Genomic DNA, 24,300 nt, shown 5'->3' on the forward strand with positions numbered 1-24,300 from the left:
TGTTTCCGGGAGAAGCAGGGTCAGTAAAAATTTGCATAAGTTTGCTTCTCCATCTAGAAATGGTTTGAAATGCTAACCAGAGATATTTCTAGCAGTTTAGATATTTTGCAAGCTTTCCTCCTATCAGCTTTTGTGTGCTTGGTTGTAAGTAAGAAAGTCCTCTGTACATACATCTTTTACCACAGTATTATGAAAAAAGGTTTGTGGAGGTAGTAATGAATGACCAGAATATTTGTGCTTATTTGTTGTACTTTTTTTATGTGGCGATGATGTGCTCTGTTATTGTGTTTTATTAAGATTGTTGTATTATTTTGTATCATTTGGTATGTTGTCCCTGTTGTTTTTTTACGTTATTTTGCTTTGTGGTATGATACTGTTATGTCTTTGTTGTATTGAGTAGTTATTTTAGAGATGACAATAAATGTTGCTACATTTCCAGCTAAAGCAGCAAATCACTTTGATGATATGATGTTACACTGACAAGCAACTATTTGCCCCTGGCTAAGGAAGAGAAAATACTGCTCTAGTTCTTCAACTACTTAAAGCAATATTTAAAACTGTGGCTGAAAACGTCAGCCGGATACCATAAGGAAAGCACGGCAGGTGCTAATTTAAAAAAACAGGCTCAGCTACAGTCGTGGACTGGCTGGTGTCTTAAATAGGTGAAGGGCTGGAGCATCACTATTTTAACACAAAGGAAAGTGGTGCTTATAACAGGAATGCCAGTGGCGTGTCTTGTTTTGGGGTGGAAATGTGTGTAGAAGCATTTGTACACATATCTAAAGAAAATAACGGGACAAAGCACAATTTTACACACAAAGCAACATCATATTGTAATTAAAATATAAGAAAACGAAAAACAATCAAAACAGAAAGCAATATTAATTGACAAACGCATAACACAGTAACATCATGTTGCAATGGTGCATCATGACAACAGGACACATCAAAATGCCACACACCTTACATGCACAAACATTCTTCCAGCACACAACCCCCTCCAAGCAGAAACCTTCTTTCATAATGGTGATAACAGATGTCTGTATCAAACACTTCCTTAATTTACAATCAAACATGAAACAGCGTCCGTGAAAAAACGTTACAAGATCCAATCCAAGCGATCTCTTTATGTTATACTGTGATAAGCCCCTACTAACCCTCCCCGGAGTTTCTGAGTAGGTGTGAGGTTGGGGTGGCAAAAATAAAGTGAAAGAAAACCATGACATCGAACCCCGAGCACCAGGGCATTAGCACTCCTAAGAGCGCCATATTTAAGTACTCTTGCTTGCGAGTGATGCGGCGTAGAAGAGAGAGGCAGAGGCGTTCTAGATATCTTCAAAACAACAACAAAAATACCCTATTTATTTGTATTCTCAGCAGACGTGAGTCCTCAAAGAGATCGCGTTCCATTGTGCATTAATTTGTCCTATACTAATGCTGTAGCGCCACCGTGTGGGCATTGCACACTGTTTAGGGAACAGCTGCCACAATATCTATTCCCTTTCACTTAGTTGGAATACACAGCTATATCCTTTGCACTTTTAAAACAGTGTACGTCGGAGGTGGAGCATTTGCCCAACATTCTCTTTGTTTATATCAGTATTACCTTACTCTTTCGTTTTGGTTCTTCCCTTACACTAATTTCCACATGTACTTCCCCATTCCATAGTGGCATTAATACAAATAGTTTCAAACTTATGGTAATAATGCAACCTGATTTACTGATACCCCCAAGTATTGGCAGTAAGTGGTGTCGTCTTACCACTCTAAAAATACAGATGAAGATGTAATGGAGGTCTTATTGCTACATTCCTCATATATAAACAAAATAGATGATCTGAATTCCAGTGTAAAATAAAAGGTTCCTTTTAGCAACATATTGAATAAACTATGTACTGTACATATGCGCTCTGCATCAATGCAAATTCATTTTTCTTTCTATTACGTAGGGATAAATGTTGAGTCAGCTTACCTTCCTACCCAGTCCACAGCTATGCCCTCAGGTTTTGTAATGTAGCGCAGGTTCAAGTCAACTTCTTTTACAGGGTTGTTTCCACTGAAATCGAAAGTGGGTAAGTATGCTCGCTTGATGGCGCCATAGGAGGCACCACGCCCCTGAATGCTGTAGTATACAATGCCTGCAGCAAAACCAAAATGTTATTTTTACAAGCACCTCTATATCTCTGAAAATAAAAGTGCGCCCTTCATTCGTTCATACTGTAAAATGTGAATCCCATGTGCAGGACATATTATAAAGAAAATATTTATATAATTTCGCTTTTAGGAAAAAAAAAGTTATGCCTGTTAATATGTACCTAAATAATATATTTGCATGTGGGTACATATACATATATATATATATATATATATATATATATATATATATATAGAGAGAGAGAGAGAGAGAGAGAAAATAACTGTAGGCTACAACAATAACACTTCTAGAGAGATGAGTAATGTTAAGTCACATTCAGTCCAGGACCATACACTGTATTTTACCCTCCTAATGTCCTGTAAATTTTTATGTTATATAAACAGTAATGCATTTTAAAAACTGAATACAACTTAACGTTTTGCATTTTTTAATTTATTTCTATTCCGTTTCCCATAACCTCACAAAGGCTCATAAAATTGTGCTGCTTACCAATGCCTAATTTGTAAAAATAAAATAATCATAAATAACGAAAAAAATAAATGCAGCACAGAATAGTTTATCCTAGGTACCCGCTGTCAGCACTGCAGAAACGTTAGTGAATATCAAAGCTGCCTAGTCTTTCTGATGCCTCTTTCTATCCACCCCTCACACTTCCTGCCTCTTTCTCTCACTCCTTTTCATCACAGCTTTCTGCCTTTGTCACTATTTACTTATATATTGTTTTCTACTCATCTTCCCTTTTCTACATTTCTCACTCTAGCTCTGGGTCAAAGTCTGAAAATAAAAAATACGTCCCAGTCCCAAAAATGAGTTCTGATGTCTTCCACCTGCAGCCACCCACACAACTTAAGAAGTGCCCTTTAAGTTTGTTTTTCTTTCAACATCTCAAGAACTATGTTAATAGTCTTAAAGATAGGCACTTGTGGAGTGGCCAGAACACTGGTTAATGACAGGTTATCCGTATAGCCTGATCAAGACTCATAATACAATATAGCCTTAGAGCCCGCTGTAGCGAGCGATACTTGTGAAGGGCTTTACGGACATTAGAACATTCTGCCACAAGGGGGCAGAATGTTCTAATAAATAAAACAAAGTCCTCACGGAGCTCGAGGGGATTAAAATACACTCAGGCTCCGTGAGGCCTTTGATCACAGCTGTTGTTGTGAACAAAGAACATTGGAGAGTTGACGCTCCAGGCTTTTACCAGCCAGTAAAAGCCCGGAGCACTCCATTGTCTCCAATGGAGCTCCCAACATTCCAATGTTCTAATATAGCCTTAGAACCCGCCGTAGCGGGCTCTACCGGCTATTAAAGGCCAAGGGAGAGGGACTTTAATAGCCGGTAGAGCCCGCTACGGCGGGTTCTAAGGCTATTAGAACATTCTGCCACTCAGGGCAGAATGTTCTATTAAAAAAAAAAAATGTTCACGGAGCCCGAGGGGATTAAAATCCCCTCGGGCTCCGTGAGGCTTTGTTCACAGCTGTTGCTGTGAACAAAGCGAACATTGGAATGTTGGTGCTGCGGGCTTTTACCGGCCAGTAAAAGCCCGCAGCACTCCATTGTTTTCAATGGAGCTACCAACATTCCAATGTTCTAATAGTAGTTAGAATGTTCAAGGAAGCAAACTCCACCAACTAAAAATATCAGTCTCTAATCTTCATACAAGACACTTTTTCTCATGCTAGCAGTCCACCATTTTTTATTCATTTCTAAAATTCAGCTACAGAAAGCTCCTGTCATTATTAAAGAATCATAGTAGACTGTTGTTACTCATCTCTTCTTCCAATGACCCATTTTGGAAATGTAAACTGTTAATTTCTAATTGATGACACCCCAATATATAATCCTGATCAATGAATGAATAGCTTAAAAAACTGAACGACTTAAATGACCGTTTGCGGTAAAACTAGACACCAAATCTTGCTAGTCCAGAAGCAATAGGGCTCCAGCATCAAAGATTCAAAGGAACGAGACTGCCAAAATGATTGTGTAAGTTTCATCACTTTTCAAGGATGCATAGATCACTGCAGCATATAAATCTATCGGTGTTTAAATGTGCTTTATACTTTAAAACTTCCTATGAATTGAGCTCAACAAAGTGGATTACAACAGATCGCGTATTCAGGTACAGCTAAACATGTGGAATCTGGCACCTCCAGCTGAAGAGCAAATTTAAATGTGTTCCATTGTAGGGTGGAAATGTCGATTTTTACTAATTTGATATTTTTATTTTGGGTACAACAATACAAAAGCTGAACTTCGGCTTATAGAGGGTGAGAAAAGATTGAGCAAAAGAAACAATACAAAAAGGTATTTTGGTAGAACACCATTAAAATACAGAGAGGGAGAGAATGCAAAGGCTAACCACTGATTAAAAACATATACATCAGCCAGTAAAAGAAACTAGCAGCCTTTCCTCTTATTCATACCCAAGAAACATAAGTAATATACCTAAAGGTGTATGCAACAGCAAAGAGCACATAAAAATAGTGATAGTAATACTCATTCTTTTTCATTTGTTCTTCATGTTAACATTAAATAGGGCTCTTCAGTTGGCCCGCCGCATTAGAATAAATATTAATTTGTATTGAACGTTATATTCAACATAATTATTTTCAAAACGAGTGTCAAAGTAGGGGTGATGTACAGAGCCATAGTTCTCTATAATTCAGTAGGTGCAGTGGCACCGGGGCCCAGTGGATGAGAGGAATCCTCTTCAGCCCAATCATAGCTGTCTTTATCACTTAACTAGGTGATAGGGGCATCGCCCTTGCTTACCTTAAATCCTTTATGCTCCTGCTACATCAGCAGTGATAAAGTTGGTCTAAAGACTGAAAAAGAGACCCAGTGTGGTGTACCAAGAAGAGTGACAACGAGGTGTGACTGAACACCCACATCAAAGGTGAAAAGGAAAAAAAGACTGTACTTACTGAGCCCTAATCCCTCTGGATCCCAATCATAGTCCACGGCGTGGATGTGCTCTTGGTTATCAATGTAGTCTGAGTACTGCTCTGAGGAGAGGTTGTACTGGCGGATGCGCACACTGTCTGGGAGCAATAACAATGGAGGATTTCCTGCAGACGACAAAACAGTACAACTGTCATTAACTTTTGATTACAAGTTCAAGCACACGATATCTGAGGGACTTTGAAAGGTCTTAAATGTCTCTACGTTTTGAGTTTTTTTACAGTGGCCCAATGTTTTTAGGACAATGGCAAACACTTTCAAAGCTAGTCGATCTATCTTTAACGTGCCAACACATTTAACCTCATTGCTGTTTACATGTAATGGATTTGCAAATGTTGTTTATCTCATAAAAGCCAGCCCTTACCAAACAACAGTACAAAAAGGATTTATTTGTGTTTAAAAGAGGAGGTAAAGAATGGAACTTGAGAGCGTCTAATAATTGTGTCTCTTTTCAGATGTAAAATAGTTCCTCATTCATTCCAAAAGAAACACTTTCAGGAAGGCGGAATGATAAACCAAAAAGCCAATAGCATATGGGTGAAGCCAAACCCACTGTAGGTATATTTTAAAGATTAAGGGCCAGATGTATCGTTCTTCACAATAGTGATTACCTAATTGCGATTTTTTGTGAATCACAATTAAGTAATCGCTATTGGAATGTAAGAAACTCCAGGAGTTTCATACTGCGATTCGCAAGGGCTCGCAAATGGACCTACCTCATTAATATTCATGAGGTAGGTCGCAATTTGCTAGCCATTTGAAATGGCTCCAATCACAGGGATGGTGGCCTGCTGGGCTTAGCAATAAAGCAATCTTTTTTTTTTTATGCAACCCGTTTTCCTCAAAGGAAAACGGGATGCATTTAAAAATGAAAAATGAAAAGTTTTGTTTTCATTTTTTAACAGTAGGCAGTGGTCCATAGGACCACTGCCTGCTCTTAAACAAACGTTTTTGCATGCATTCACATAGGGTAAGGGGTCCCTTGGGGGCCCCTTCCTCTTTGCAAATGGGTTACCTCCAATTTTAATTTGGTGGTAACTGCGATTGTTTTGCGACCGCATTCACGGTCACAAAAAAATCATACATACCTCTGCGATTCGGTATTAGAAAGGGACCCCCTTTCCTAATACCGAATCAGTATGTAGTCGCAAATTGGAAATGTGACATACCAAAATGCATTTTTGCGACCGCAAAAATGTTTGCTACATCTGGCCCTTGGTAACAAGAAGTCTAAGACAACTGCACTGCCAAGCCAGACCTAAAAATCTTTAACTACCCCATCAATTTAAGTAAGGTACAGGTGCTTACAATAACTAGCTAGTTACGAAGCATTAAGATCTCACATTCAATGTCTTGAGGAGTTCCTCCTTCTCGCTGGGTTGCAAAATGCCTTCAGATAAGTTTCATAAATCATACAAGTGACTTTTTGTAAAATTCCAAATACATTAATCCGCCATCCATTGAAAGGCAAGGACAATTTTAAACCCCAACAGATGTGATTTATGAGAAACACTCTATTGTGTGAGCTGCACACTGCAAGTGCGCCTGCTACAGAGATTTGAGTGGGCTGCATTTGATTCCTGATGTGTTTTCTTCTTTTTATTGGATTTAGTAATCATGCACTATTGGATAAAAGCAATGCACATTATTAAATTGCTCAGAAACTAAAAGGGACTGGTTCCAATAAAGGCACTTGTTATCCCCAGCATTGTAGCTGGACCCATGATATGTTTCACAAGACAGTTCATCGTGTGACAAGCTAGCTTCTTGCACAAGATGGAATCATAGCACTATAAGTAATAACTTATTTTAATTCTTCCAAGGTTGATAAACCTAATGCCATTAAACTGAGTAAAAGAACCGCTTTTTAGGGTCGAGCGCACGAATAGCCCTGTCCCTGATGTAATCTCTCTGTGGGGTTTTACCCACGCCCATGTCACGCCCATCAGTTTGGTTGGTTTGTGGGCTTGCCTTTTAAAATTCGCTTGATTCAATTAGTGAAAGGCATACATACGTCATGCCTTTTCTGGTGCTTAGCCTGCCTAGAGCGCACCGGCCAACTACTGAAAACATATGAGGCTCCATGTTTTCGGTATGGTTTCTGGACTACTTTGTCTCTTTATTTCATGGGCAGTGTAATCTCGCTGGGCAGTAGCCCAGCGCTTTGCATAACATCGACCCTGTTACATGGATATTTGCACTTTTGCCGGTTACATGGCTAATTGCACTTTTGCCGGTACGTTTCACTGCTAGCGAACTTCTGTTTCCTTTTGTGTGTCTGCTTTGCCCTCATAGCAGTCGCCGCTCGCTTATGTGAAATTGTCTTACTTTTCATTTTCACTTTATGTGGCAAGAAAAGTCCAATTAGTTATGTGAAACTGTTTTACTTTTCTTTTTCAGATTATGTGGTAAGAACAGTCTGATTAGGAGTTTACAACACCAATAGCTTTAACTCGAGCAAACGCGAGACCCATTGCATTGCACATGCTTGTTATTCATTTGGGACTAAAAATGGCAAAACTGTGCTGTAAAACTCTATGAAGAAACAAATTGTTAATGTGCAGCTCTTTATGCATTAAGTATTAGATGGAGTGCAGAAGCTTTGATATGTGAGCAGAGTGTATAGGTTTAGTAAGAACAGGTTTGAGAAACATTAGGCCCAGACACCACAAAAGTATTGGTAAAAGTCATAAATGCCTGAGAAACATTACTGAACCGCATTTAAGAGTGAGGTATGGGACATCAATGACTCTTCAGTGGTTTCTGATATCAGAACTTTGCGAAATATATTTTCTGTAGTTCATACACTCTTAGACACACACTGAGCACTGTACAAACTCACAAGGACAAGGTATGCGATGTGTCAGACGTCCATAGGTACACATACATCATATACACAGTGAAAGATGAATGTATAGTATCTTCAATTTTATTTCACCACTTTGTTTGGAAAAATATTTAACACACATATTTAGTCAATAACATTTAAATTGCATCTAATAAATAACATTTACCCGTGCAAATATAACATACAGTTTCTATCCGTGTAATGGTTAGTTATCTTGAACAGTGTGCTATGTAGGCACAAAGAACATCTGTGTCTTGTAGATCATGCCTTACTAGGCACTAACATGCTCCAACTATAAAGATAAACTAAATGCATTAAGTTTCAGGAGACTACATATTCTTTCTTTGTCAGAATTCTTTTTGTCTCTAGTCTGAAATTTGTCTGCCATTAATTCCTGGATTTAAAAGACCAGTCACCCAACAATTCTGATCCCTTCTTAGACATATTGTTTGCCTGATATACCTTTCATGACCGTGCATGTTCTCCCTGTACTAAAAGTCCACTCTGCGGCTTTCCTTTTCAAAGCAAATTGTCCACACCTCCACGGGCTGCTGCACTTCAGGTTGGGCCCTAACCAAGAAGGCAGACTGCTGCCAAGATTCCACCTTTGTTCCCAAACATCTCATCCTTTAATCTTCAGGGCTACCTTAGCCCTGGACTTCTGAGGAGAGGAGAGCACCTCCACTAATTTCTTTCTGCTGACAAGAATATCACAAGCAGCCTTTGATGGTGGGTAATTAGGAAGTGAATGCAAAAAAACGCCTTAGTTTTAGGGCTCTCAAGACATACTTTACTAAGTCTAACTGTCGATGAAAGAAACTCTGTTTTTTACCTATTCATTTATACCTGACAATAATGTATGGTGCTTCAGAAGGACAATTTTAAATTATTCTCATATTTCTTAAGTGGGTCCTAATGAACAGAACAATTAGTAAGAAGCCATTTCACATATGTTATTTCACTGCAATATGCTGATAAACTGTATTGTTATGATCATTTTCTAATCTAATCGAAAATTCGCATCCAAAAGCCATCAGTTGGGTAAAAAAGCAGTGCACTGTTGCAGCTGTAAAATGCATACACAGCTCCTTTGCTGAAGCTGGGAGCACCGCTGTTAAAATTTATTTTGATTGCTCCTGGCACTGAAACATTCTGCACTGTTCCAGGGTTATGCCGATGTAAACTATGGCACAGGAGATCGAAATGGGCTGGTGTTATGTATGCTCATTTCAAAATAATGAAGGGTGCAATAAGATATTGGGATTTCTTTCAATTCTCAACAGTGACAGTGAAGGCCACACATAGACTCCAATACACAAAGCCATTCATGAGTATTTGAAGTAGTACTCCTGCCGTACTTGTTTGCTCACTGTATATTTCTTTCTGAACTGGCCCAAAAACATCTAAAATGGGAAAAATATGGGAATAGTCAGTGGATACTAATATACAATTAACAAAAACAAAAAGGAATGTGCCCTCTTTTTACCTTTACTAATAGGGAGATGGACATTTTGGGCTGATTCAGAAAGGCATGAGAGAGTACTCATGTAGTACTACTTCCTGTACTCGTAAATGCTTTTGTTAATCTGCCTCTTCAAAGTGATCCAAAATGGCAAAATTCATTGAAATCTGAATTGTGCAAAGATTAACATTTGCAAGAATTGCCACTTTAGAAGCAAAACCACCGCCCAATTAGTAAAACACCTTGTACCTCCGTCCTGAAGTTACCAATGTCGTAGGCATCCGTTAACCCAGGAGGCTGGTAAAATACTTTCAGCTCCACGCTTTTAAAGAATAACATCCAAGATCTGGTGCTTTCACACTGATTACTAGGCATGGGTGAAATTTTAATTAAGCAGGAGTGATCAGAATAATTTCAGTAATTACGCATTACTCCTGTAATGCAAAATTACCAAAAGTATGAGATTACGCCAGTTTGAGTAATTAATAGTAATTTAGGGCACAAATCCTACAGTAGGAGCACAGGAATAACAAACTAAGGGAGAACAAGAGGCTGCTGGATACTGCTGTAGTTAGTACTATTTTGTATATGCAAGAGCGCATGTTGCACTGAGAAAATAAAGTTAAATGCTGAATTACGCTTCTCTCGTAAATATGGATAATTACGAGTAATTTTGTGGTAGTTATGAGTAATTACTCTAGAGAGAATTACACCAGTTACACCCACCCATACTGATTACTGCATGTTTTACCCAATAATTCATCTAAAGACTTCACCTGCTTGCACCATCTGAAGTCCACAAGTGAAAAACTCCTAATACTACTGACCTCATATTCCAGGCAGAGCACTCTGTGTGGAGCAAATTTGCTGCAAAACGATGTTTTTTTAACACTAATTTTATCTAACAATGTAAATAATTAATTGAGATAGATACCGTCAGAACTTGTGATGAGGTGTTTGTCTTCCGATCTAGCAATTAACAATAATTGAGAAACTAAATGTTAGATTTAGAAAAGTTAGACACTGATCAAAATTAGTGAGCAGATGTATTTTGCTAATGTTTTGCTGTTCAAAACGAAGAATGCGGGAAATAGGTTATTCTCTACATTTCTTGAGTCTTGCTACCTAAGAACTACACTATAGTAAACATTTCATATTGCTTTTGCTTTTTGCATATTAATGCAGAGAAAACACATTTATTTCTTTCTTTTTTTTTAATAATGAAAGGTCGCACAAAATGTAAGGCAAAATCACTTTGCTCTATTTTCTATGCAAGAAAAAAAAATATCTGGTGAAAAATGTTTATATAACATTGCCCAGTAGCAAAATCTATTTCCTCAAGCCTTGTTGCAAAAGCAGACAAATGGTGCAAAAGTGTTTTCCCCATTATTGACTCTGAAGCTAGTCAATAACATTGGTTGTCGGTTACCCTCATTGTTAAGGCTAGCCTATGGCTTATACTTTTGGTGAGGTCTAATAATGAGCATTTTTAAACACCCTTTAAGTCAATGATGCTAGGAGATGCTTTGGGTGTCTAGAGGTCACTGTAGCTATCGGGACAGGAGATGCTTTTGGTGTCTAGAGGTCACTGTAGCTATCTGGACAGGAGATGCTTCGGGTGTCTAGAGGTCACTAGCTATCTGGACAGGAGATGCTTTGGGTGTCTAGAGTTCACCGTAGCTATTGGGACAGGAGATGCTTTGGGTGGGTGTCTAGAGGTCACTGTAGCTATCTGGACAGAAGATGCTTTGGGTGTCTAGAGGTCACCATTGCTATCTGGACAGGAGACGTGTTGGGTGTCTACAGGTCACCGTAGCTATCTGGACAGGAGATGCTTTGGGTGTCTAGAGGTCACCGTAGCTATCAGGACAGGAGATGCTTTGGGTGTCTAGAGGTCACTGTAGCTATCTGGACAGGAGATGCTTTGCACGGTGTTGGTAAACTTACCATCTGCTGCACACTGCCTGCCCTGATGATCACCGACTGATTTAAATCCCTGGGCGCAGAAGCACTCATAACTCCCCTTCGAATTCTTACAGTCTTGCGGACAAGAGCCATAGATTTGACATTCATCAATATCTAGATAAGACAAAAAACAAAAGTTACGTTATTTTTTTTTTTTTTTTTTCTGGATGCCCTGTATGCTGCAATGGTTTGGCACAGTGCTAGGAATTGAATGGAATACCGATGTTACATTGACATCCTAACCTCAAAAATGTTGAAGGATGATAGAATGAGTCTGTCTTTCCACCTTCAAACCCATGCCATGACCTCTGACCTGCCCCAACGATAAAGGTTTACAAAAAACGTGACAATTAAACAAGCACTGACAAAACCAAAAGGCTGGCAAGAAACTTCAGTCCTATTGGCTTTCCTAATGCTTGTTTTTGTGCTAGGAATAGAGAATTCCATTTAATTCACCATTTGTATAGCATAGGCAATTGACATATTTAGTATGAACATATATTCCAGCCTGGCCTCTGCTGCCATCATTGGCTTACTATTGAGAACCATATAAGTATGCAACATTAACACGTAATTGATAGCATCTGGGCGTTATATATAAAACAAGAATGTACTCTAATCCCTATCAAATGTTTCACCTCTTAAAACAAAGTCTTGAAACGCAGGGAGCGCATTAGAATGCACCATTTGGTGTAAAAAATACATTTGTACACACTAAGGCACTGCACCAGCCAACACATCCCACAAACAGTGAGCTGATTATTTACCATCACATGAGTTCCGGTCACTGTCACTGGCTCTGTATCCAGGGTGGCAGGAACAGATGAACCCGCCTTCATTCAGGTTGGTGCAGTTATGTTCACATTTATTTTCAGAGCACGTCCGACCTGCTCCCGGATCTGGGGAAGATTAAAAACATGTAAATGGAAGTAGAAAGGACTTGTGTCATGATATTCCCATTGTGCTGCATCGAGTACAGTGCGGGACATCCTCCCTGCACATTTATACATTAAAATATACAATCATCAGACAACCTACCCAAGTGCCACTTTATTAACTATGTCCTTAAGGTTTATTTAGCTTAAAAAAGGTCCCTTTAACACGGAAGTACAAAAGTTTCATACAACTTGGATAAACTGGTGCTAAATAGGGAGGTCACACTAATACATTCAGTTCTACCACAAATGGTGCTGATACAATGAAGGGTGAACTTACTGCAACCAAGTTCATCTGTGTGGTCTCCGCAGTCATCATAGTTATCACATACACTGTGCAGAGCTACGCAGTGCCCATTGGCACACTTATATTCTTCAGTAGTACACGGTGCATTAGTCGGTGCTCTACCTATGAAAAACATGAGCCACAGGTCAATATTTTTAGTTCAATAGAAAAATCTAAGTGGCTTTTCAGTTACGCACTTTTGTGTGATTCAGAAAGTCATTTATCGCATTCTTTAAAAAATCATGTTCAAATTTAGAAGAAATGTGTAGTATAACACACGAAAACCCAAAGTAAGCCAATTATAACGTATAACAACACAAGATAGACCAGACAAAATAACTCTCCAAGCACTTTCTTAAATGGGTGGGAGTCACTTCAAAATTAAGGGCCAGATTTACATATTGGCGGACGGCCCACCATTCCACCATGGGGACGGAGTAAACTACTGTGCCCACCAAATTTATAGATCACCACCAAGAAAATGGTCATTTAGAATTCATTGGCAGGGACTGCCCTCACGGGGTTCCTGTCCATGCATCTCACTGTTTAGCGTAGGGCTGCGTCAGCATGACGCAACCCTGCATCACACAGTTATCTTTTTTTTATTTTCAAAAAGAAAACCCTCACACAGGATTTTCATTTTGAAAATAAAAATAGGAATGTTTCCCTCGTCATGGGAGTCATCTGTCATTGCCGGTAGCGTTGTTTGCTGTTTACTGTCCCTCACAGCCTGGGTTTTCCTGGCAGTGACAGACAATAAATAAGCTAATACATCTCTACCCACCCTGATTAGGGGGATATACATGTAGCCATTTCTCTGACAAACCCTACTCTTCATGAAATTTGGCTATGGGGGTGACAGATTAGTCTCTGCCATTGCTAAATCAGTGGTGCACTCGAAAATAAATCAAGAGGGTCATGTTGGTGGGGTGTATACTCCGTCACACCGCCAACATGTCAATAGGGCCAAAAGATATGATACGAGGTTTGACAGGCTAATAACTGCAAGGGCAACAAATCACATCTTAAGGAGAGGAAAATTAACAGAACATTGAGTTAACTTAGGAAACAAAGCACAATATAGGCAAACATGAATCTCTTCCTGAAGAAGAGCAGTTTGACAAGAAAATGCTTCTTAATCATCTCAGTGATGGACAGAAAATCTGAAAGATTCCATAATTCATTGTAGAAACATCGCCTCCTTCGCAGAGCACTTCACTGTCATACCTGTTCTCTTTGTTTCATGACAGGCCAGGAGAACTTGTCCCAATAAACACAAAAGTGTGGGGAGTTGGAAATGTTACAAAAACCACAACCCCCGATATTAGCTTAAATGTGTCCGTTCTGAAAGGCAGAATGAGGGCTCACGTTTTCAATGAACACTTAAGCCATCTGTAAAGCAATCGCATCTGCAATCTAAACACAGATTCGTGCTAACACCTGCTGGGTCCTGCCCTCTTTTGAATGCTCCTTAGTCAACTAAGCAATATTTAATCATAAATGAGCTGTAATTGCTTTTCATTGTTGTCTGTTTCTTAAACGAAAAGTACACCTCGCAAATGCCTGCTTGAACCTTTTTTCAGGCTAACGAAAACCCCATCTAAATAAATACACTGAAAACATATAAATAAAATGAATAATCTGAGCTGTAAATAGAAGTCTACGCTACAGAAATAGCTTTTGGTCTCGCAAGAAGTATGGAAAGCGCTATACAAATGCCATTACAGCAAAGAAAATAACACCCATTGCTCAAAGGTGTTTTCACAGGAATTAGCTATAATTATGAAACAACTTGTGATGTAACCAGATGCTTTTGCTCTTCCGTTGCTCTTCTGTGTTAAGATCATTTCATACAGAGTCTCTCTGACTGGAGTGATGGTGCCATTTTGCAAGTAACAATCATAGGAAACAATTTGCTTATCTGGGAATATGTTGCATAATACATTAGTACAATTCATACATACAAAATCAATCGTGGTATTTTGCTAGTTGTCTCCTCTCATTCTAGGTATTTCGAGGGTGAATTGTTCAGTTGTAGAACGTGCGAAATAAAATGTTCTTCAATATCGGTATTTGCATCATATAATTACTGTATATTATAAACTAATAAAATTCTCTACCATAAGCACCAAAGACCAGAGCCAAGAAAACTTACAGTTCTCTTCCTTCTCATCACTTCCATCTCCACAATCATCGATGTGATTGCACAACTCGTGACTGTAGATGCAGCGGGTGTTTTCACAGCGGAAGCGGAATGGTGGCTCACAGGGAATGTCCACTGAAATGCAATATATACTGATGTTATCCACACAGAACAACACTTTTGAACAAAGCTATAAAATTATAGTCCACTTTTGAGGGCTACACTGCCAGTCAAAGGCCCGCTCAAGGGTTATCGGTGAAAGCTGAAGGCTGGGGCTAATAACCAAAGAAGCATTACAAAAGGGTCGACACATTGTAAATATGCACTAAAGTATTAAAAAAGAGGGCATGTACTTGAGCGAACCTTTTGCTGTACACATTAAAATGGAACACAGAGGAAAAAGCAATTTTTTTCTCAAAATTGTCCAAAACCAATGTGTCAGACAGTTTTTTAGCAATTATTTTAACAGTCACTTACAGCACAGGTGAAGTTCTTCATCGGACCCGTCTCCACAGTCATTGTCTCCATCGCATTTCCACAATGGCTGGATACAGATGTGGTTCTTGCACTCAAACATCCAAGGGGGGCAGTAAGTCCCATTTGGATAGCGGGTTGCTGGTCAAAGCAAATCAAGATATGTACCAAGTTTAAAATATTATTGTTTCTGGTACATTCAAATTGTATGCTAACCACAACTGACTAGATTTACAATCTCATTGGTTACTTGACTTTGATTAAAAAGTGCATTTTATACAAGCATAAACAGTTGTAGATGTATGATAAACTTTCAATGCAGTAGAAACCCTTGAGACCAGGTTCTTCAAAATATCCTTCCGACTTATAGAATGGCATTTTTTACCAACGCATATCTTGCCCATTGGGGAGTAATATTACGCAAACAAGTTAAATTAAAAAAAAAAACAGAACTCTGTGCTCCATGCTTACACCCCAGCTCATCATACCTCCTTACCAAACTCCAGGTAGGCACTGCTTTCACAGTACTATCTGCCAAGCTCTGGAAAGCACTACCAGCCAAGATTCGAGTCAAAGCATAAAAAGCATTTAGGAGACACACTTCAGAAGGCAGTTGAAAAATCGCTGTTTCCAAGATAACTATATCATCCCACAGCCAAGCAATTTCAAAGATAACTATACCATCCCACAGCCAAGCAATTTCAAAGATAACTACACCATCCCACAACCTTGGGAGATAACCCAGAAAGAAAATGATACCTTCAAAGGACAATCTGCAGTTTACAGAACAGATATGGAACAACCTAACCAGTACACTACTTCTACATCCAGGTAAGCAAGAAGTGTTGCTTCTTAAAATTATCAAGTGATGTCAATTCACATAAAACCTTTCTGGCCCACACAGGTAATAATACTATACCACTCAGTGGTCGGCTGCCACTTGTAGCTTAATCCTCCTACACTCATATCAGACAGATCTGTTACAGGTCTTGTCCATCACCCAGCCCTATAGGGGCAAGAGCTAGAGTGCCCCACATAGGAATATAAATCCCTATATAAATGCTGCCATACTATGCAAAACAAAAACTGCCCTGTGACTCAGGTGATAAGAGGGGCCCTAGAGGTCCATTTTTCTGCTGCAGAATAGGATTTCCTCCCACACAATCACAGAAGGCCCCAAGGTCCCACCGGCCCCAGATAACCACATTGCCAAATGTAATAGGGACAGAAAATGGAGGTGGTTAATCTGAGCATGTAAATGGCCATGAACATGTATCGGAACACCACATGCAATTTCCTTCTGAAAACAGGGCCAGTAGCAGCACAGTAAGTGCCAGGATGTTACCTGTACGTCAAACCTTTCACATAATCAAATAACTGTTCTTTAAGTGAGAAATATTCATGAAAATGTATAACATCTGACTTGCTTGCTGAGCATACTGCAGGTTAAAAACTTCCAGTAACAGATTTCAACTCACGGCAAGTAGACTCGTCAGAGAAATCGAGGCAATCTGCACTTCCATCACATCGAAATCGCTCTGGAACACAGTGGCCACTAGTACACTGAAAATAATCAGGGTGGCAGGTCCTCAGTTCTAGAGAAAGGAAACAGTGTCATAAAGGTAATCACGGTATTAGTGGGAGAAGCACCTGCATGTATAACTTATTCTCTCCAAGCTTTATTTGGATAAACTGAGCTAACTTACCACAGTCCCGTTCATCAGAATTGTCTTCACAGTCATTGTCGTGGTCACAAACCCAGCGGTTAGGAATGCAGCGGAGGTTGTCACAACGATGTTCACTTTCTGTACAATCACGAGGACCTTAAGAAAAGGAGATGATAACACTCAGCGTGAGTAGAAGTGGGCGAGACTGAACCAGAGCTGAGCCAGTGGTGTGTCGGAGCTCTAAGAGCTCATGCATGACCCACGCCCTGGAAATATTTGCACTTAAATAGTCTAACAAACACCATATAACTATATGATAAGGTGTTCAAAATATAAAGAAGTGTTTTTTCTTTAACATGCAGAAGTGTTTCAACTTAGTACATCAGATTACATAACTCTTTGAGAGGCATTCATTAAAAACTGGCACATTTGAAAGGTTAACTAAAACATATTCCTCCCCGTCCGCCGCGCCATGATGTCACTGCCATTAGTGAACTAAAAGGCAAGTCACTTGTAGTGTGCATCCTATATGTGGCTTAAAGTGTAAACTGGAGCAACGTAATATTCTATTTAATTCAGGCACAAGAGAGGTGTCTGTACAGCACGCAGCCCCACCTCACATGCTGCAAAGTGCTCTCAAATGCAATAATGAATACAAAGGAAATAAAATATTTGTCCAGAATCTCACAGTTTGGTAAAGCAGAAAAGCCGGCGTTATTCAGGTTATCTGGTTTCACACTGTGTCATTCAGCCACTAGATGGGTCTGTGTTTCCCTTTCAAGTTTTACATCAAAGATTAAAATGTTTTCTTAAATTTTCGGCACATGTGGCTAGTGTGTGGGTGGCAGGCAGATGCCACAGTAAAACTCAGCTCGTTTTGGGCTCGAGGTTCAAACAGGACCTTGAGCTGAGCGAGCACCAGGAACCTGGCTAGAGCCTGGCTCGAGTTTCTAGTGGCTTGTCCACCTTTAAGGGAAAGGTCCTGTTAAACAGAGATTTCCTTTCTTGCTACCCAGCTCAAGATTATGGGCCATATGTACTAAAGCATTTTCCCATAGACACAGAATGGGTAAAATCCTTTGGTACATCTGACCCTATATTTTAAGACAATGTTAGCAAGATCATTGAGCTACCACAGATATTCCTTGTGTGAAGTGACATTTAAAAACTAATACCAGGCTTAAATACCTTCAATGCTAAAGGACATTTTGTAGCTGTGCTACAGGGATTCCAAATCATCTTAACGAACGGCAAGCCGAACACAGCAGCATAAATTGCAGTATTGATGCAGTGGCAATTTTTCTGTGCTGAAATGCCTCCGGCCTTGCCAATGCTTCTGAGACTATGGAGGTGTCCTCTTTGCAAGGTCAGTTTGCCTCAGAAGATGTGGGCCCAACAGTGAACATTTTCTTTGTGCAATATTTTCAGCACTCATGGGCCAAGGCAGTCCTATCAGGGGCACTTCCAGAACTGCTGTAAACTTCCCAAATGGGCACTTTGGAGGTTTAATGAGTCCTTTTGCTTAGATAAGAGGCTTAACTGGTGCACCAGGAGAATTGGATATTGCCCTCCTTCATACTTGTTTTAATAATTACTAGCTAAAGCGCACCAAGGACACAGTGGTGGCAGAGAAGATGGTAAAGACATTCAAGATGAGGGTTTGGATTCTGCAAAATCCAAACTAGCACCTAACCACCCAAAGCTGTCATTGCTCACTCAGCTGCTATGAGTGGCACACTATTTCACATGCTTTAGGAAGAGCCTGAACATCTCCTTGATATAATTGATCAAAAATTAGCTGCAGTCGAACGGTAGGTGATGCAATGCTAATGCACCATAAATTTCTGCCCAGTAAATCAGCACATTAGCAATGCTTGTAATATAGATGGTGTGGCTAGAAATATCACAACTGATATTGCAGATGTAGGAGTATACTGAGAACAATTTTGGTAATGATTCTAGTAATATCTATGGGGCTGACAATACCACCTACAATTAAATCACAAGATGTGGCAAAGCAGCCAAAGTCTCAGATGTAACACTAGGGGAAACATGCAGGAATCTGTAGGTGCACAATGATTATTGTATGTTAGCCACCGGTGCCAATAACTCCGGGGAGAAATAAACATTTTGATTTACAGAGTAGTTATTGTCTCACCCTTAGTGGTTAGCAAACCAGACCATCAGAACAGTTTAACGTCACTCTACCAACCAAATCTTTAATATCTCTAAGAAATTAATATTGGTTAAAAAAAAACACAGAAAGAAATTCTAACTTACTGCAGTTGCGCTCATCGGATTCATCGCCACAGTCATTATCACCATCACACTTCCATCGCAGAGGAATGCACCGATGATTGTCACAACGGAAATCCCCCAAAGGATCACAAGTCAATACCTCTAAAAAAATAAACGAGGAAAGTTTAAAGAATAGCTGGTTGAACCAAGACCTGCCACTCCCTACAGATCTGGCGCCTTACTCTTGACCCTCTCCTAGCATATTTAGAGTATTTTAAGCTCATCCCTTTCAGAAAACCTTTGCAACCTTCACAGACTTGAAATGATTTGTTGCCTCAACTTTTTTGCCATTAAGACTCCAGAATGTAGGGTAATTCTGTGAAACACGTTAGCAGCTGTGTGCTTCTGAGTGACAACTACTAAATGTTGTCTAAAATCTTCATGATGTTTGTAGCTTATTGTTGAAGAATATTTGTTGTATTAAAGCGGCTCATACACACTGTAGGGTGGCTAGTGTTTTGTGGCGGGCACTAAATGCTGGGCTTAGGAATCTTCTTACCTATCTTATAATTATAGCCTGTAAAATACTGTTATAACGTCTGTGTCAGATGCTCACAAGCACATGCCACACACATTCAAGATTATTTTCAAAACTGTTGGCTTATGCAGCGCTCATCATCTCCCAAAACTTACCGCAACCTTGTTCGTCACTGTTGTCCCTGCAATCATCATAGCCATTGCACACGGCCCACTGCGGCACACAGCGATAGTTTGTTCTGCAGTCAAAATCTGTGTGGTTGTCGCAGCGGTAAGCAGGCCCCACTAAAACACACACAAATATGTTTTTAATCAAATCAATTGATGGACTTGCAATGGCTGCATTTTATCCTGCAACCGCTTTTAACAGCAATGCCTATATATTGGATTTATGCAGAGCTCGTGAAATGATCTTTATGGTCTATCAAGCTAGTAGATTGGCTAAACGTGGCAAATACAATTTAGTTCACATAATTTGCTTTCATTGCTACAAGGAGAATAGTAACACTTCATGATTGTTATGTGTTAATAAGACGACAATGAGATTTCTAGTACAATAAATAAGTGTCTGCATGGTACAAGAGTGCAGTTTTAGCCACACAGACATTAACTACAACTGACCCAGCCCCGAATCTTATCATTATTATATCTGCTAAAATCTGATACCCCGGGGATTGCACTTTAACAGCTGCGTACATATCGCCTATGCCAAGTTCAGCCCTGCAAAATGGGGCAAATCATGGGGATTTTGAGCCCATACAAACATCTGCATCCCCTGGTATTTTCGGGGCTGAAATTTACCAGGGGAAAAATTGCAAGAGTGCGTTTTTTGTCACAAAAAGTTCACAGGTGTGTTACCAAGAGTTACAACACATACCTGCATTTCGCAGGATGCTGGTAATGAAGGCCACATCTTAACTAAGCAATTGTAATTTTCTCTGTTGACGGGAATCAGTTACTAATTCTAGACGATATTACATCCCATGAGTGTTACGAACACATTTTTATCATCTGCATCGACAACACTGGGCTAGTGAGGGATTTCAAATTCTCTGTTTTTCCCCGTGCATTCCCTATTTTGTCACTGCTAGAGAGAGAAAGATTTATTTTTATTTCCCAAGAATTGCAATTGAAGATGATTTTGCATGTCAGGCCAAATGTTGGGACTAATCATATTTTAATTTCTGAACTAAGCATCATTCCAACCCCTTCCCTTCCTGCTACTCACTGCATTCATCAAGCGGTTCGTCTGAGTGATCTCCACAATCGTCATCCACGTCACACTTCCAGCTCTGCGGAATGCAGCGACCATTGTTGCATTTAAACTGTCCCGGGTTACAGGTCCGGCCGGCACAGTGGGAGCTTTCCTCGTCTGAGTTATCTCCACAGTCATTGTCTCCGTCACACTGCCAGGCCTCAGGGATACACCGCTGATTGGTGCACTGCCACTGGTGAGTCTCACACTGGTGATTGGCTACACAAAGAGCAAACAACACACAAAATATGACACTTTTGAGAAAGATGCGTGTTTCTCTATGCTGCTCATTCAATACAAGTAAGGATCAAAGGTTCGAACACGCTATCTTCTTAGAGTCTCCAGGCCTGACTCACAAAGGTAAACTTGAACTTTTGTGTAAGGTTACTCTTTTTCAGTATTCACAAAACACAATTTAATAGTAAGTTTATGAGTACCAAGACTCAGCAGATAGAAAGGACAGGCTTATCATTTTATGTGCGGTGTTCTCCACCCCAACTGCGGAGTCTTACTATTAAATTGCAGTTTTGTGAATAGCGAAAAAGAGTAAACATACACAAGTGTGTAAGCTTGCCATTGTGAATCAGGCCCTCCATTTTTTGTTATCTGAGGCATAATATAATAAGAAAAGTACAGAGCTTGATATAATTAGTCAGAGATTTGAGGATAAAAAAGCTTGCATATCACTGAATAACCTGGTTAACCATCACCAGACATTAAAGGAGGTCCCATCCACCAGATCCCCCAGAAGACACACTACATGTAATGGAATCATTTAAAAATATGTTGAAGGATGACTAAAATGTAGTGGCACAGAAGGCCAAATTATGGAAGAAATGCTTACCTAAAATAACCATTTGAAGAATGAACATTTTTGGCCTTGGTCATGAGTCAGAAGGAGCAGAATTACCTCAAGAATTCCACGCCACCTGATTCTAAGTGGGTTGTTTTTTATACACTGGTTCTGGGTTTGGGAGAACTCCTCTGATTTTTCCAATCTCTAATGCTGTTCGACTTTTCTAACCAAGGGAGCATACCAGAAAGCACCTTCTCCTTAACTCGCCTACTTCCATCACCTCCCTCCATCACCCTCCACCTCACCAAGACATCCCTGCAAAACCTGCTCAGAGCTGGTGGTAAACGTATTCATAACACCTCATGGAACGAGGGTATTCTGTGTGGTTTTAGTAGAAAAATTAGTCTCAGATACTAATTCCCCATTCCAAGGGTTTAACTTGTAATAGCATGGTACTGAGGTGGATTCACAGGACGATTAGAGTTGAATTGTATGCAATTTTACCATGCCTTCATGGCCATGCAACATGTAATCAGCCCCTTTGGCCAAAAAGGACAGTGTAAGGATGTTTGTCAATCAAGGCCAAATTACATTGTGCTACCTCTTGCGGTACCTCTAGCGGTACAGCCAGTTCAGGAATATTTGGGTTAGGCCCACATTCAATTACCAAATGCCTGCCCTCTGATTTCTATCAAGCTTTGTTGCTATCCATCACCCCTATGTTGGTTCTTTAAAAGATCTCTTTAATTAGGTAACTAGTATTGTTATCTTGGACAATGTCATAATACATCATTGTCCTAGGACCATGATGTAAAGAAAGCAGGACCTAGGCATTTCACCTCTGCAATTTTCCTGCCTTACTTGCCCAGTCACAAGCCAACAGAGAGAGAAGGACAGGCCTCCTAATGTCACACACCCTCTTCCACACATGTTCTTTCTGGCTCCCCTGTTTGACAATTGTTTGGATTCACATTACACACACTGATCCAGGGCATATATCCAGGTGCCAGAAGAGATTCGGCGACACCACAGGCTTAACAGTACTTTCATGTCCACATACTCGTATTCTTGAGCCTCTATTCTACAATGTTTTTAACACTGAGACAGGAATGGTTTTCCACGTATATGGTAACTTAAACACAGTGGTCACTGATTGCACTTGCAGGCATGTGATAGACAGTCACATAGCCCAATCTCCCCATAGAGCCACTTCCAGTGTTACAAACTGCAATCACCAGACAGTAATAGCATTCTGTTACATCTCAGCTAAGTTTATGCTGTGAAGACAGCAAACATATATAGCCAAGATGCAATGGTCTTCATCCTGGAACCTCAACATTGCCAAGAGACCAAGGACATGTAGAACAAGGCGCAATACAAATCTATGTCTCATAATATATCAAGCATTTATCTTCGAGGGAAAAAAACTGCTAATGGTCATGTGAGTTAAGAAGAATGAATAAAAAACATAATGTACTTTAAGGTCTGAAAGTGCTCCTTTGACACATATTTACATTTCCCTATGTTTATATCAGGTTTCACAGGTGCTTCTAATATTTGAAGGCATGACTCAACATTTGCGAAATATTTAAATGATCACATTTGTAGTTCACAATTTCAGGATATAACAGAAAACAAAGATTAAATCCATGTGCTCCTTCACTGAAACAGATGACATTAACATTATGAGATAAAGTGAAATTTCTGCAACATACCACACAGCACCTGATCCTCATCAGATCCATCTGGGCAATCGGACACAGTGTTGCACAGGAAATGGGAGCTTGTACAGTTGCCATCGTTACACTGGAATTGTCCCACTGGGCAGTAGCGATGTGGACAAAGAGAAGGCTCATCTGATCCATCTCTGCAATCCCTCTGTCCATCACATTTCCACCAAATGGGAATGCACCTTAAAAGAGAATGTGGGGATTTATGTGATCAATTCGCAGTCAATTTATAAGAACATTTATAACTGTTAGGTTTGTGGCGAAGTCACAGAAGCTGAGCACATCTTTGCCTGTAAATGTTCTTCACTGGCCACACTTATTTTGGTATTCATCAGATGACCTCTTCTTTTAGCTAACCTGATTTAAACAATACCCAGACGAGTAATATATATGTATTATGCATGTCTACTTAATTTCAAACCGTTCATTTGTAGAATGATAGTCTCAATTTAGTGAGACCAATTATTGCCAGTCTGTTGTGTGACTGTTTCTTGTCGATAGAGATAATGTGTGTGAGGCAAGATAAACAAATTAATATAAATACTATTTTAAATACAGTGACATAATTGTGAATGATAGCTAGGTGTTCATGAAGAATTTAAACGACCATGCTGGACAAAGTGTAATATCCTATTTAATAAAATGGTGGACTGAAGTCCAATAACGGTAGGCCGAAACCTATTTTCATCAGCATGTGTCAGCCAATAGGCAGGCTAAAACTGTCAGACAGCTGATTGTCACTAAACGGTCTGCCTTGAAATTAATCTCTAGAATATGTCTCTTTGCAGTGAAACAGTAACAATAAAATATTTATGCTCATTTACTATTGGTCTTGGGAGTTT

The 24,300-nt window shown here is 39.7% G+C and overlaps 1 protein-coding gene across 1 annotated transcript in view; it reads right to left on the bottom strand.

Moving 5' to 3' along the window:
• LRP2 (LDL receptor related protein 2) overlaps positions 1 to 24,300 on the bottom strand; it is a 363,947-nt gene that overhangs the window by 47,682 nt on the left and 291,965 nt on the right. The window contains exons 55-67 of the mRNA XM_069225286.1: positions 23,444 to 23,640; positions 20,906 to 21,151; positions 19,834 to 19,962; positions 19,183 to 19,302; positions 16,942 to 17,058; positions 16,714 to 16,830; positions 15,239 to 15,376; positions 14,774 to 14,896; positions 12,613 to 12,741; positions 12,165 to 12,296; positions 11,380 to 11,511; positions 5,086 to 5,229; positions 1,973 to 2,138 (exon numbers count right to left, since the gene is read on the bottom strand). Coding sequence (XP_069081387.1) covers positions 1,973 to 2,138; positions 5,086 to 5,229; positions 11,380 to 11,511; positions 12,165 to 12,296; positions 12,613 to 12,741; positions 14,774 to 14,896; positions 15,239 to 15,376; positions 16,714 to 16,830; positions 16,942 to 17,058; positions 19,183 to 19,302; positions 19,834 to 19,962; positions 20,906 to 21,151; positions 23,444 to 23,640 — 1,890 coding nt within the window. The remainder of the gene's footprint in view (positions 1 to 1,972; positions 2,139 to 5,085; positions 5,230 to 11,379; positions 11,512 to 12,164; positions 12,297 to 12,612; positions 12,742 to 14,773; positions 14,897 to 15,238; positions 15,377 to 16,713; positions 16,831 to 16,941; positions 17,059 to 19,182; positions 19,303 to 19,833; positions 19,963 to 20,905; positions 21,152 to 23,443; positions 23,641 to 24,300) is intronic.

Source organism: Pleurodeles waltl, chromosome 3_1 (genome assembly GCF_031143425.1).
Source record: "Pleurodeles waltl isolate 20211129_DDA chromosome 3_1, aPleWal1.hap1.20221129, whole genome shotgun sequence".
Classification (NCBI taxonomy): Eukaryota; Metazoa; Chordata; class Amphibia; order Caudata; family Salamandridae; genus Pleurodeles; species Pleurodeles waltl.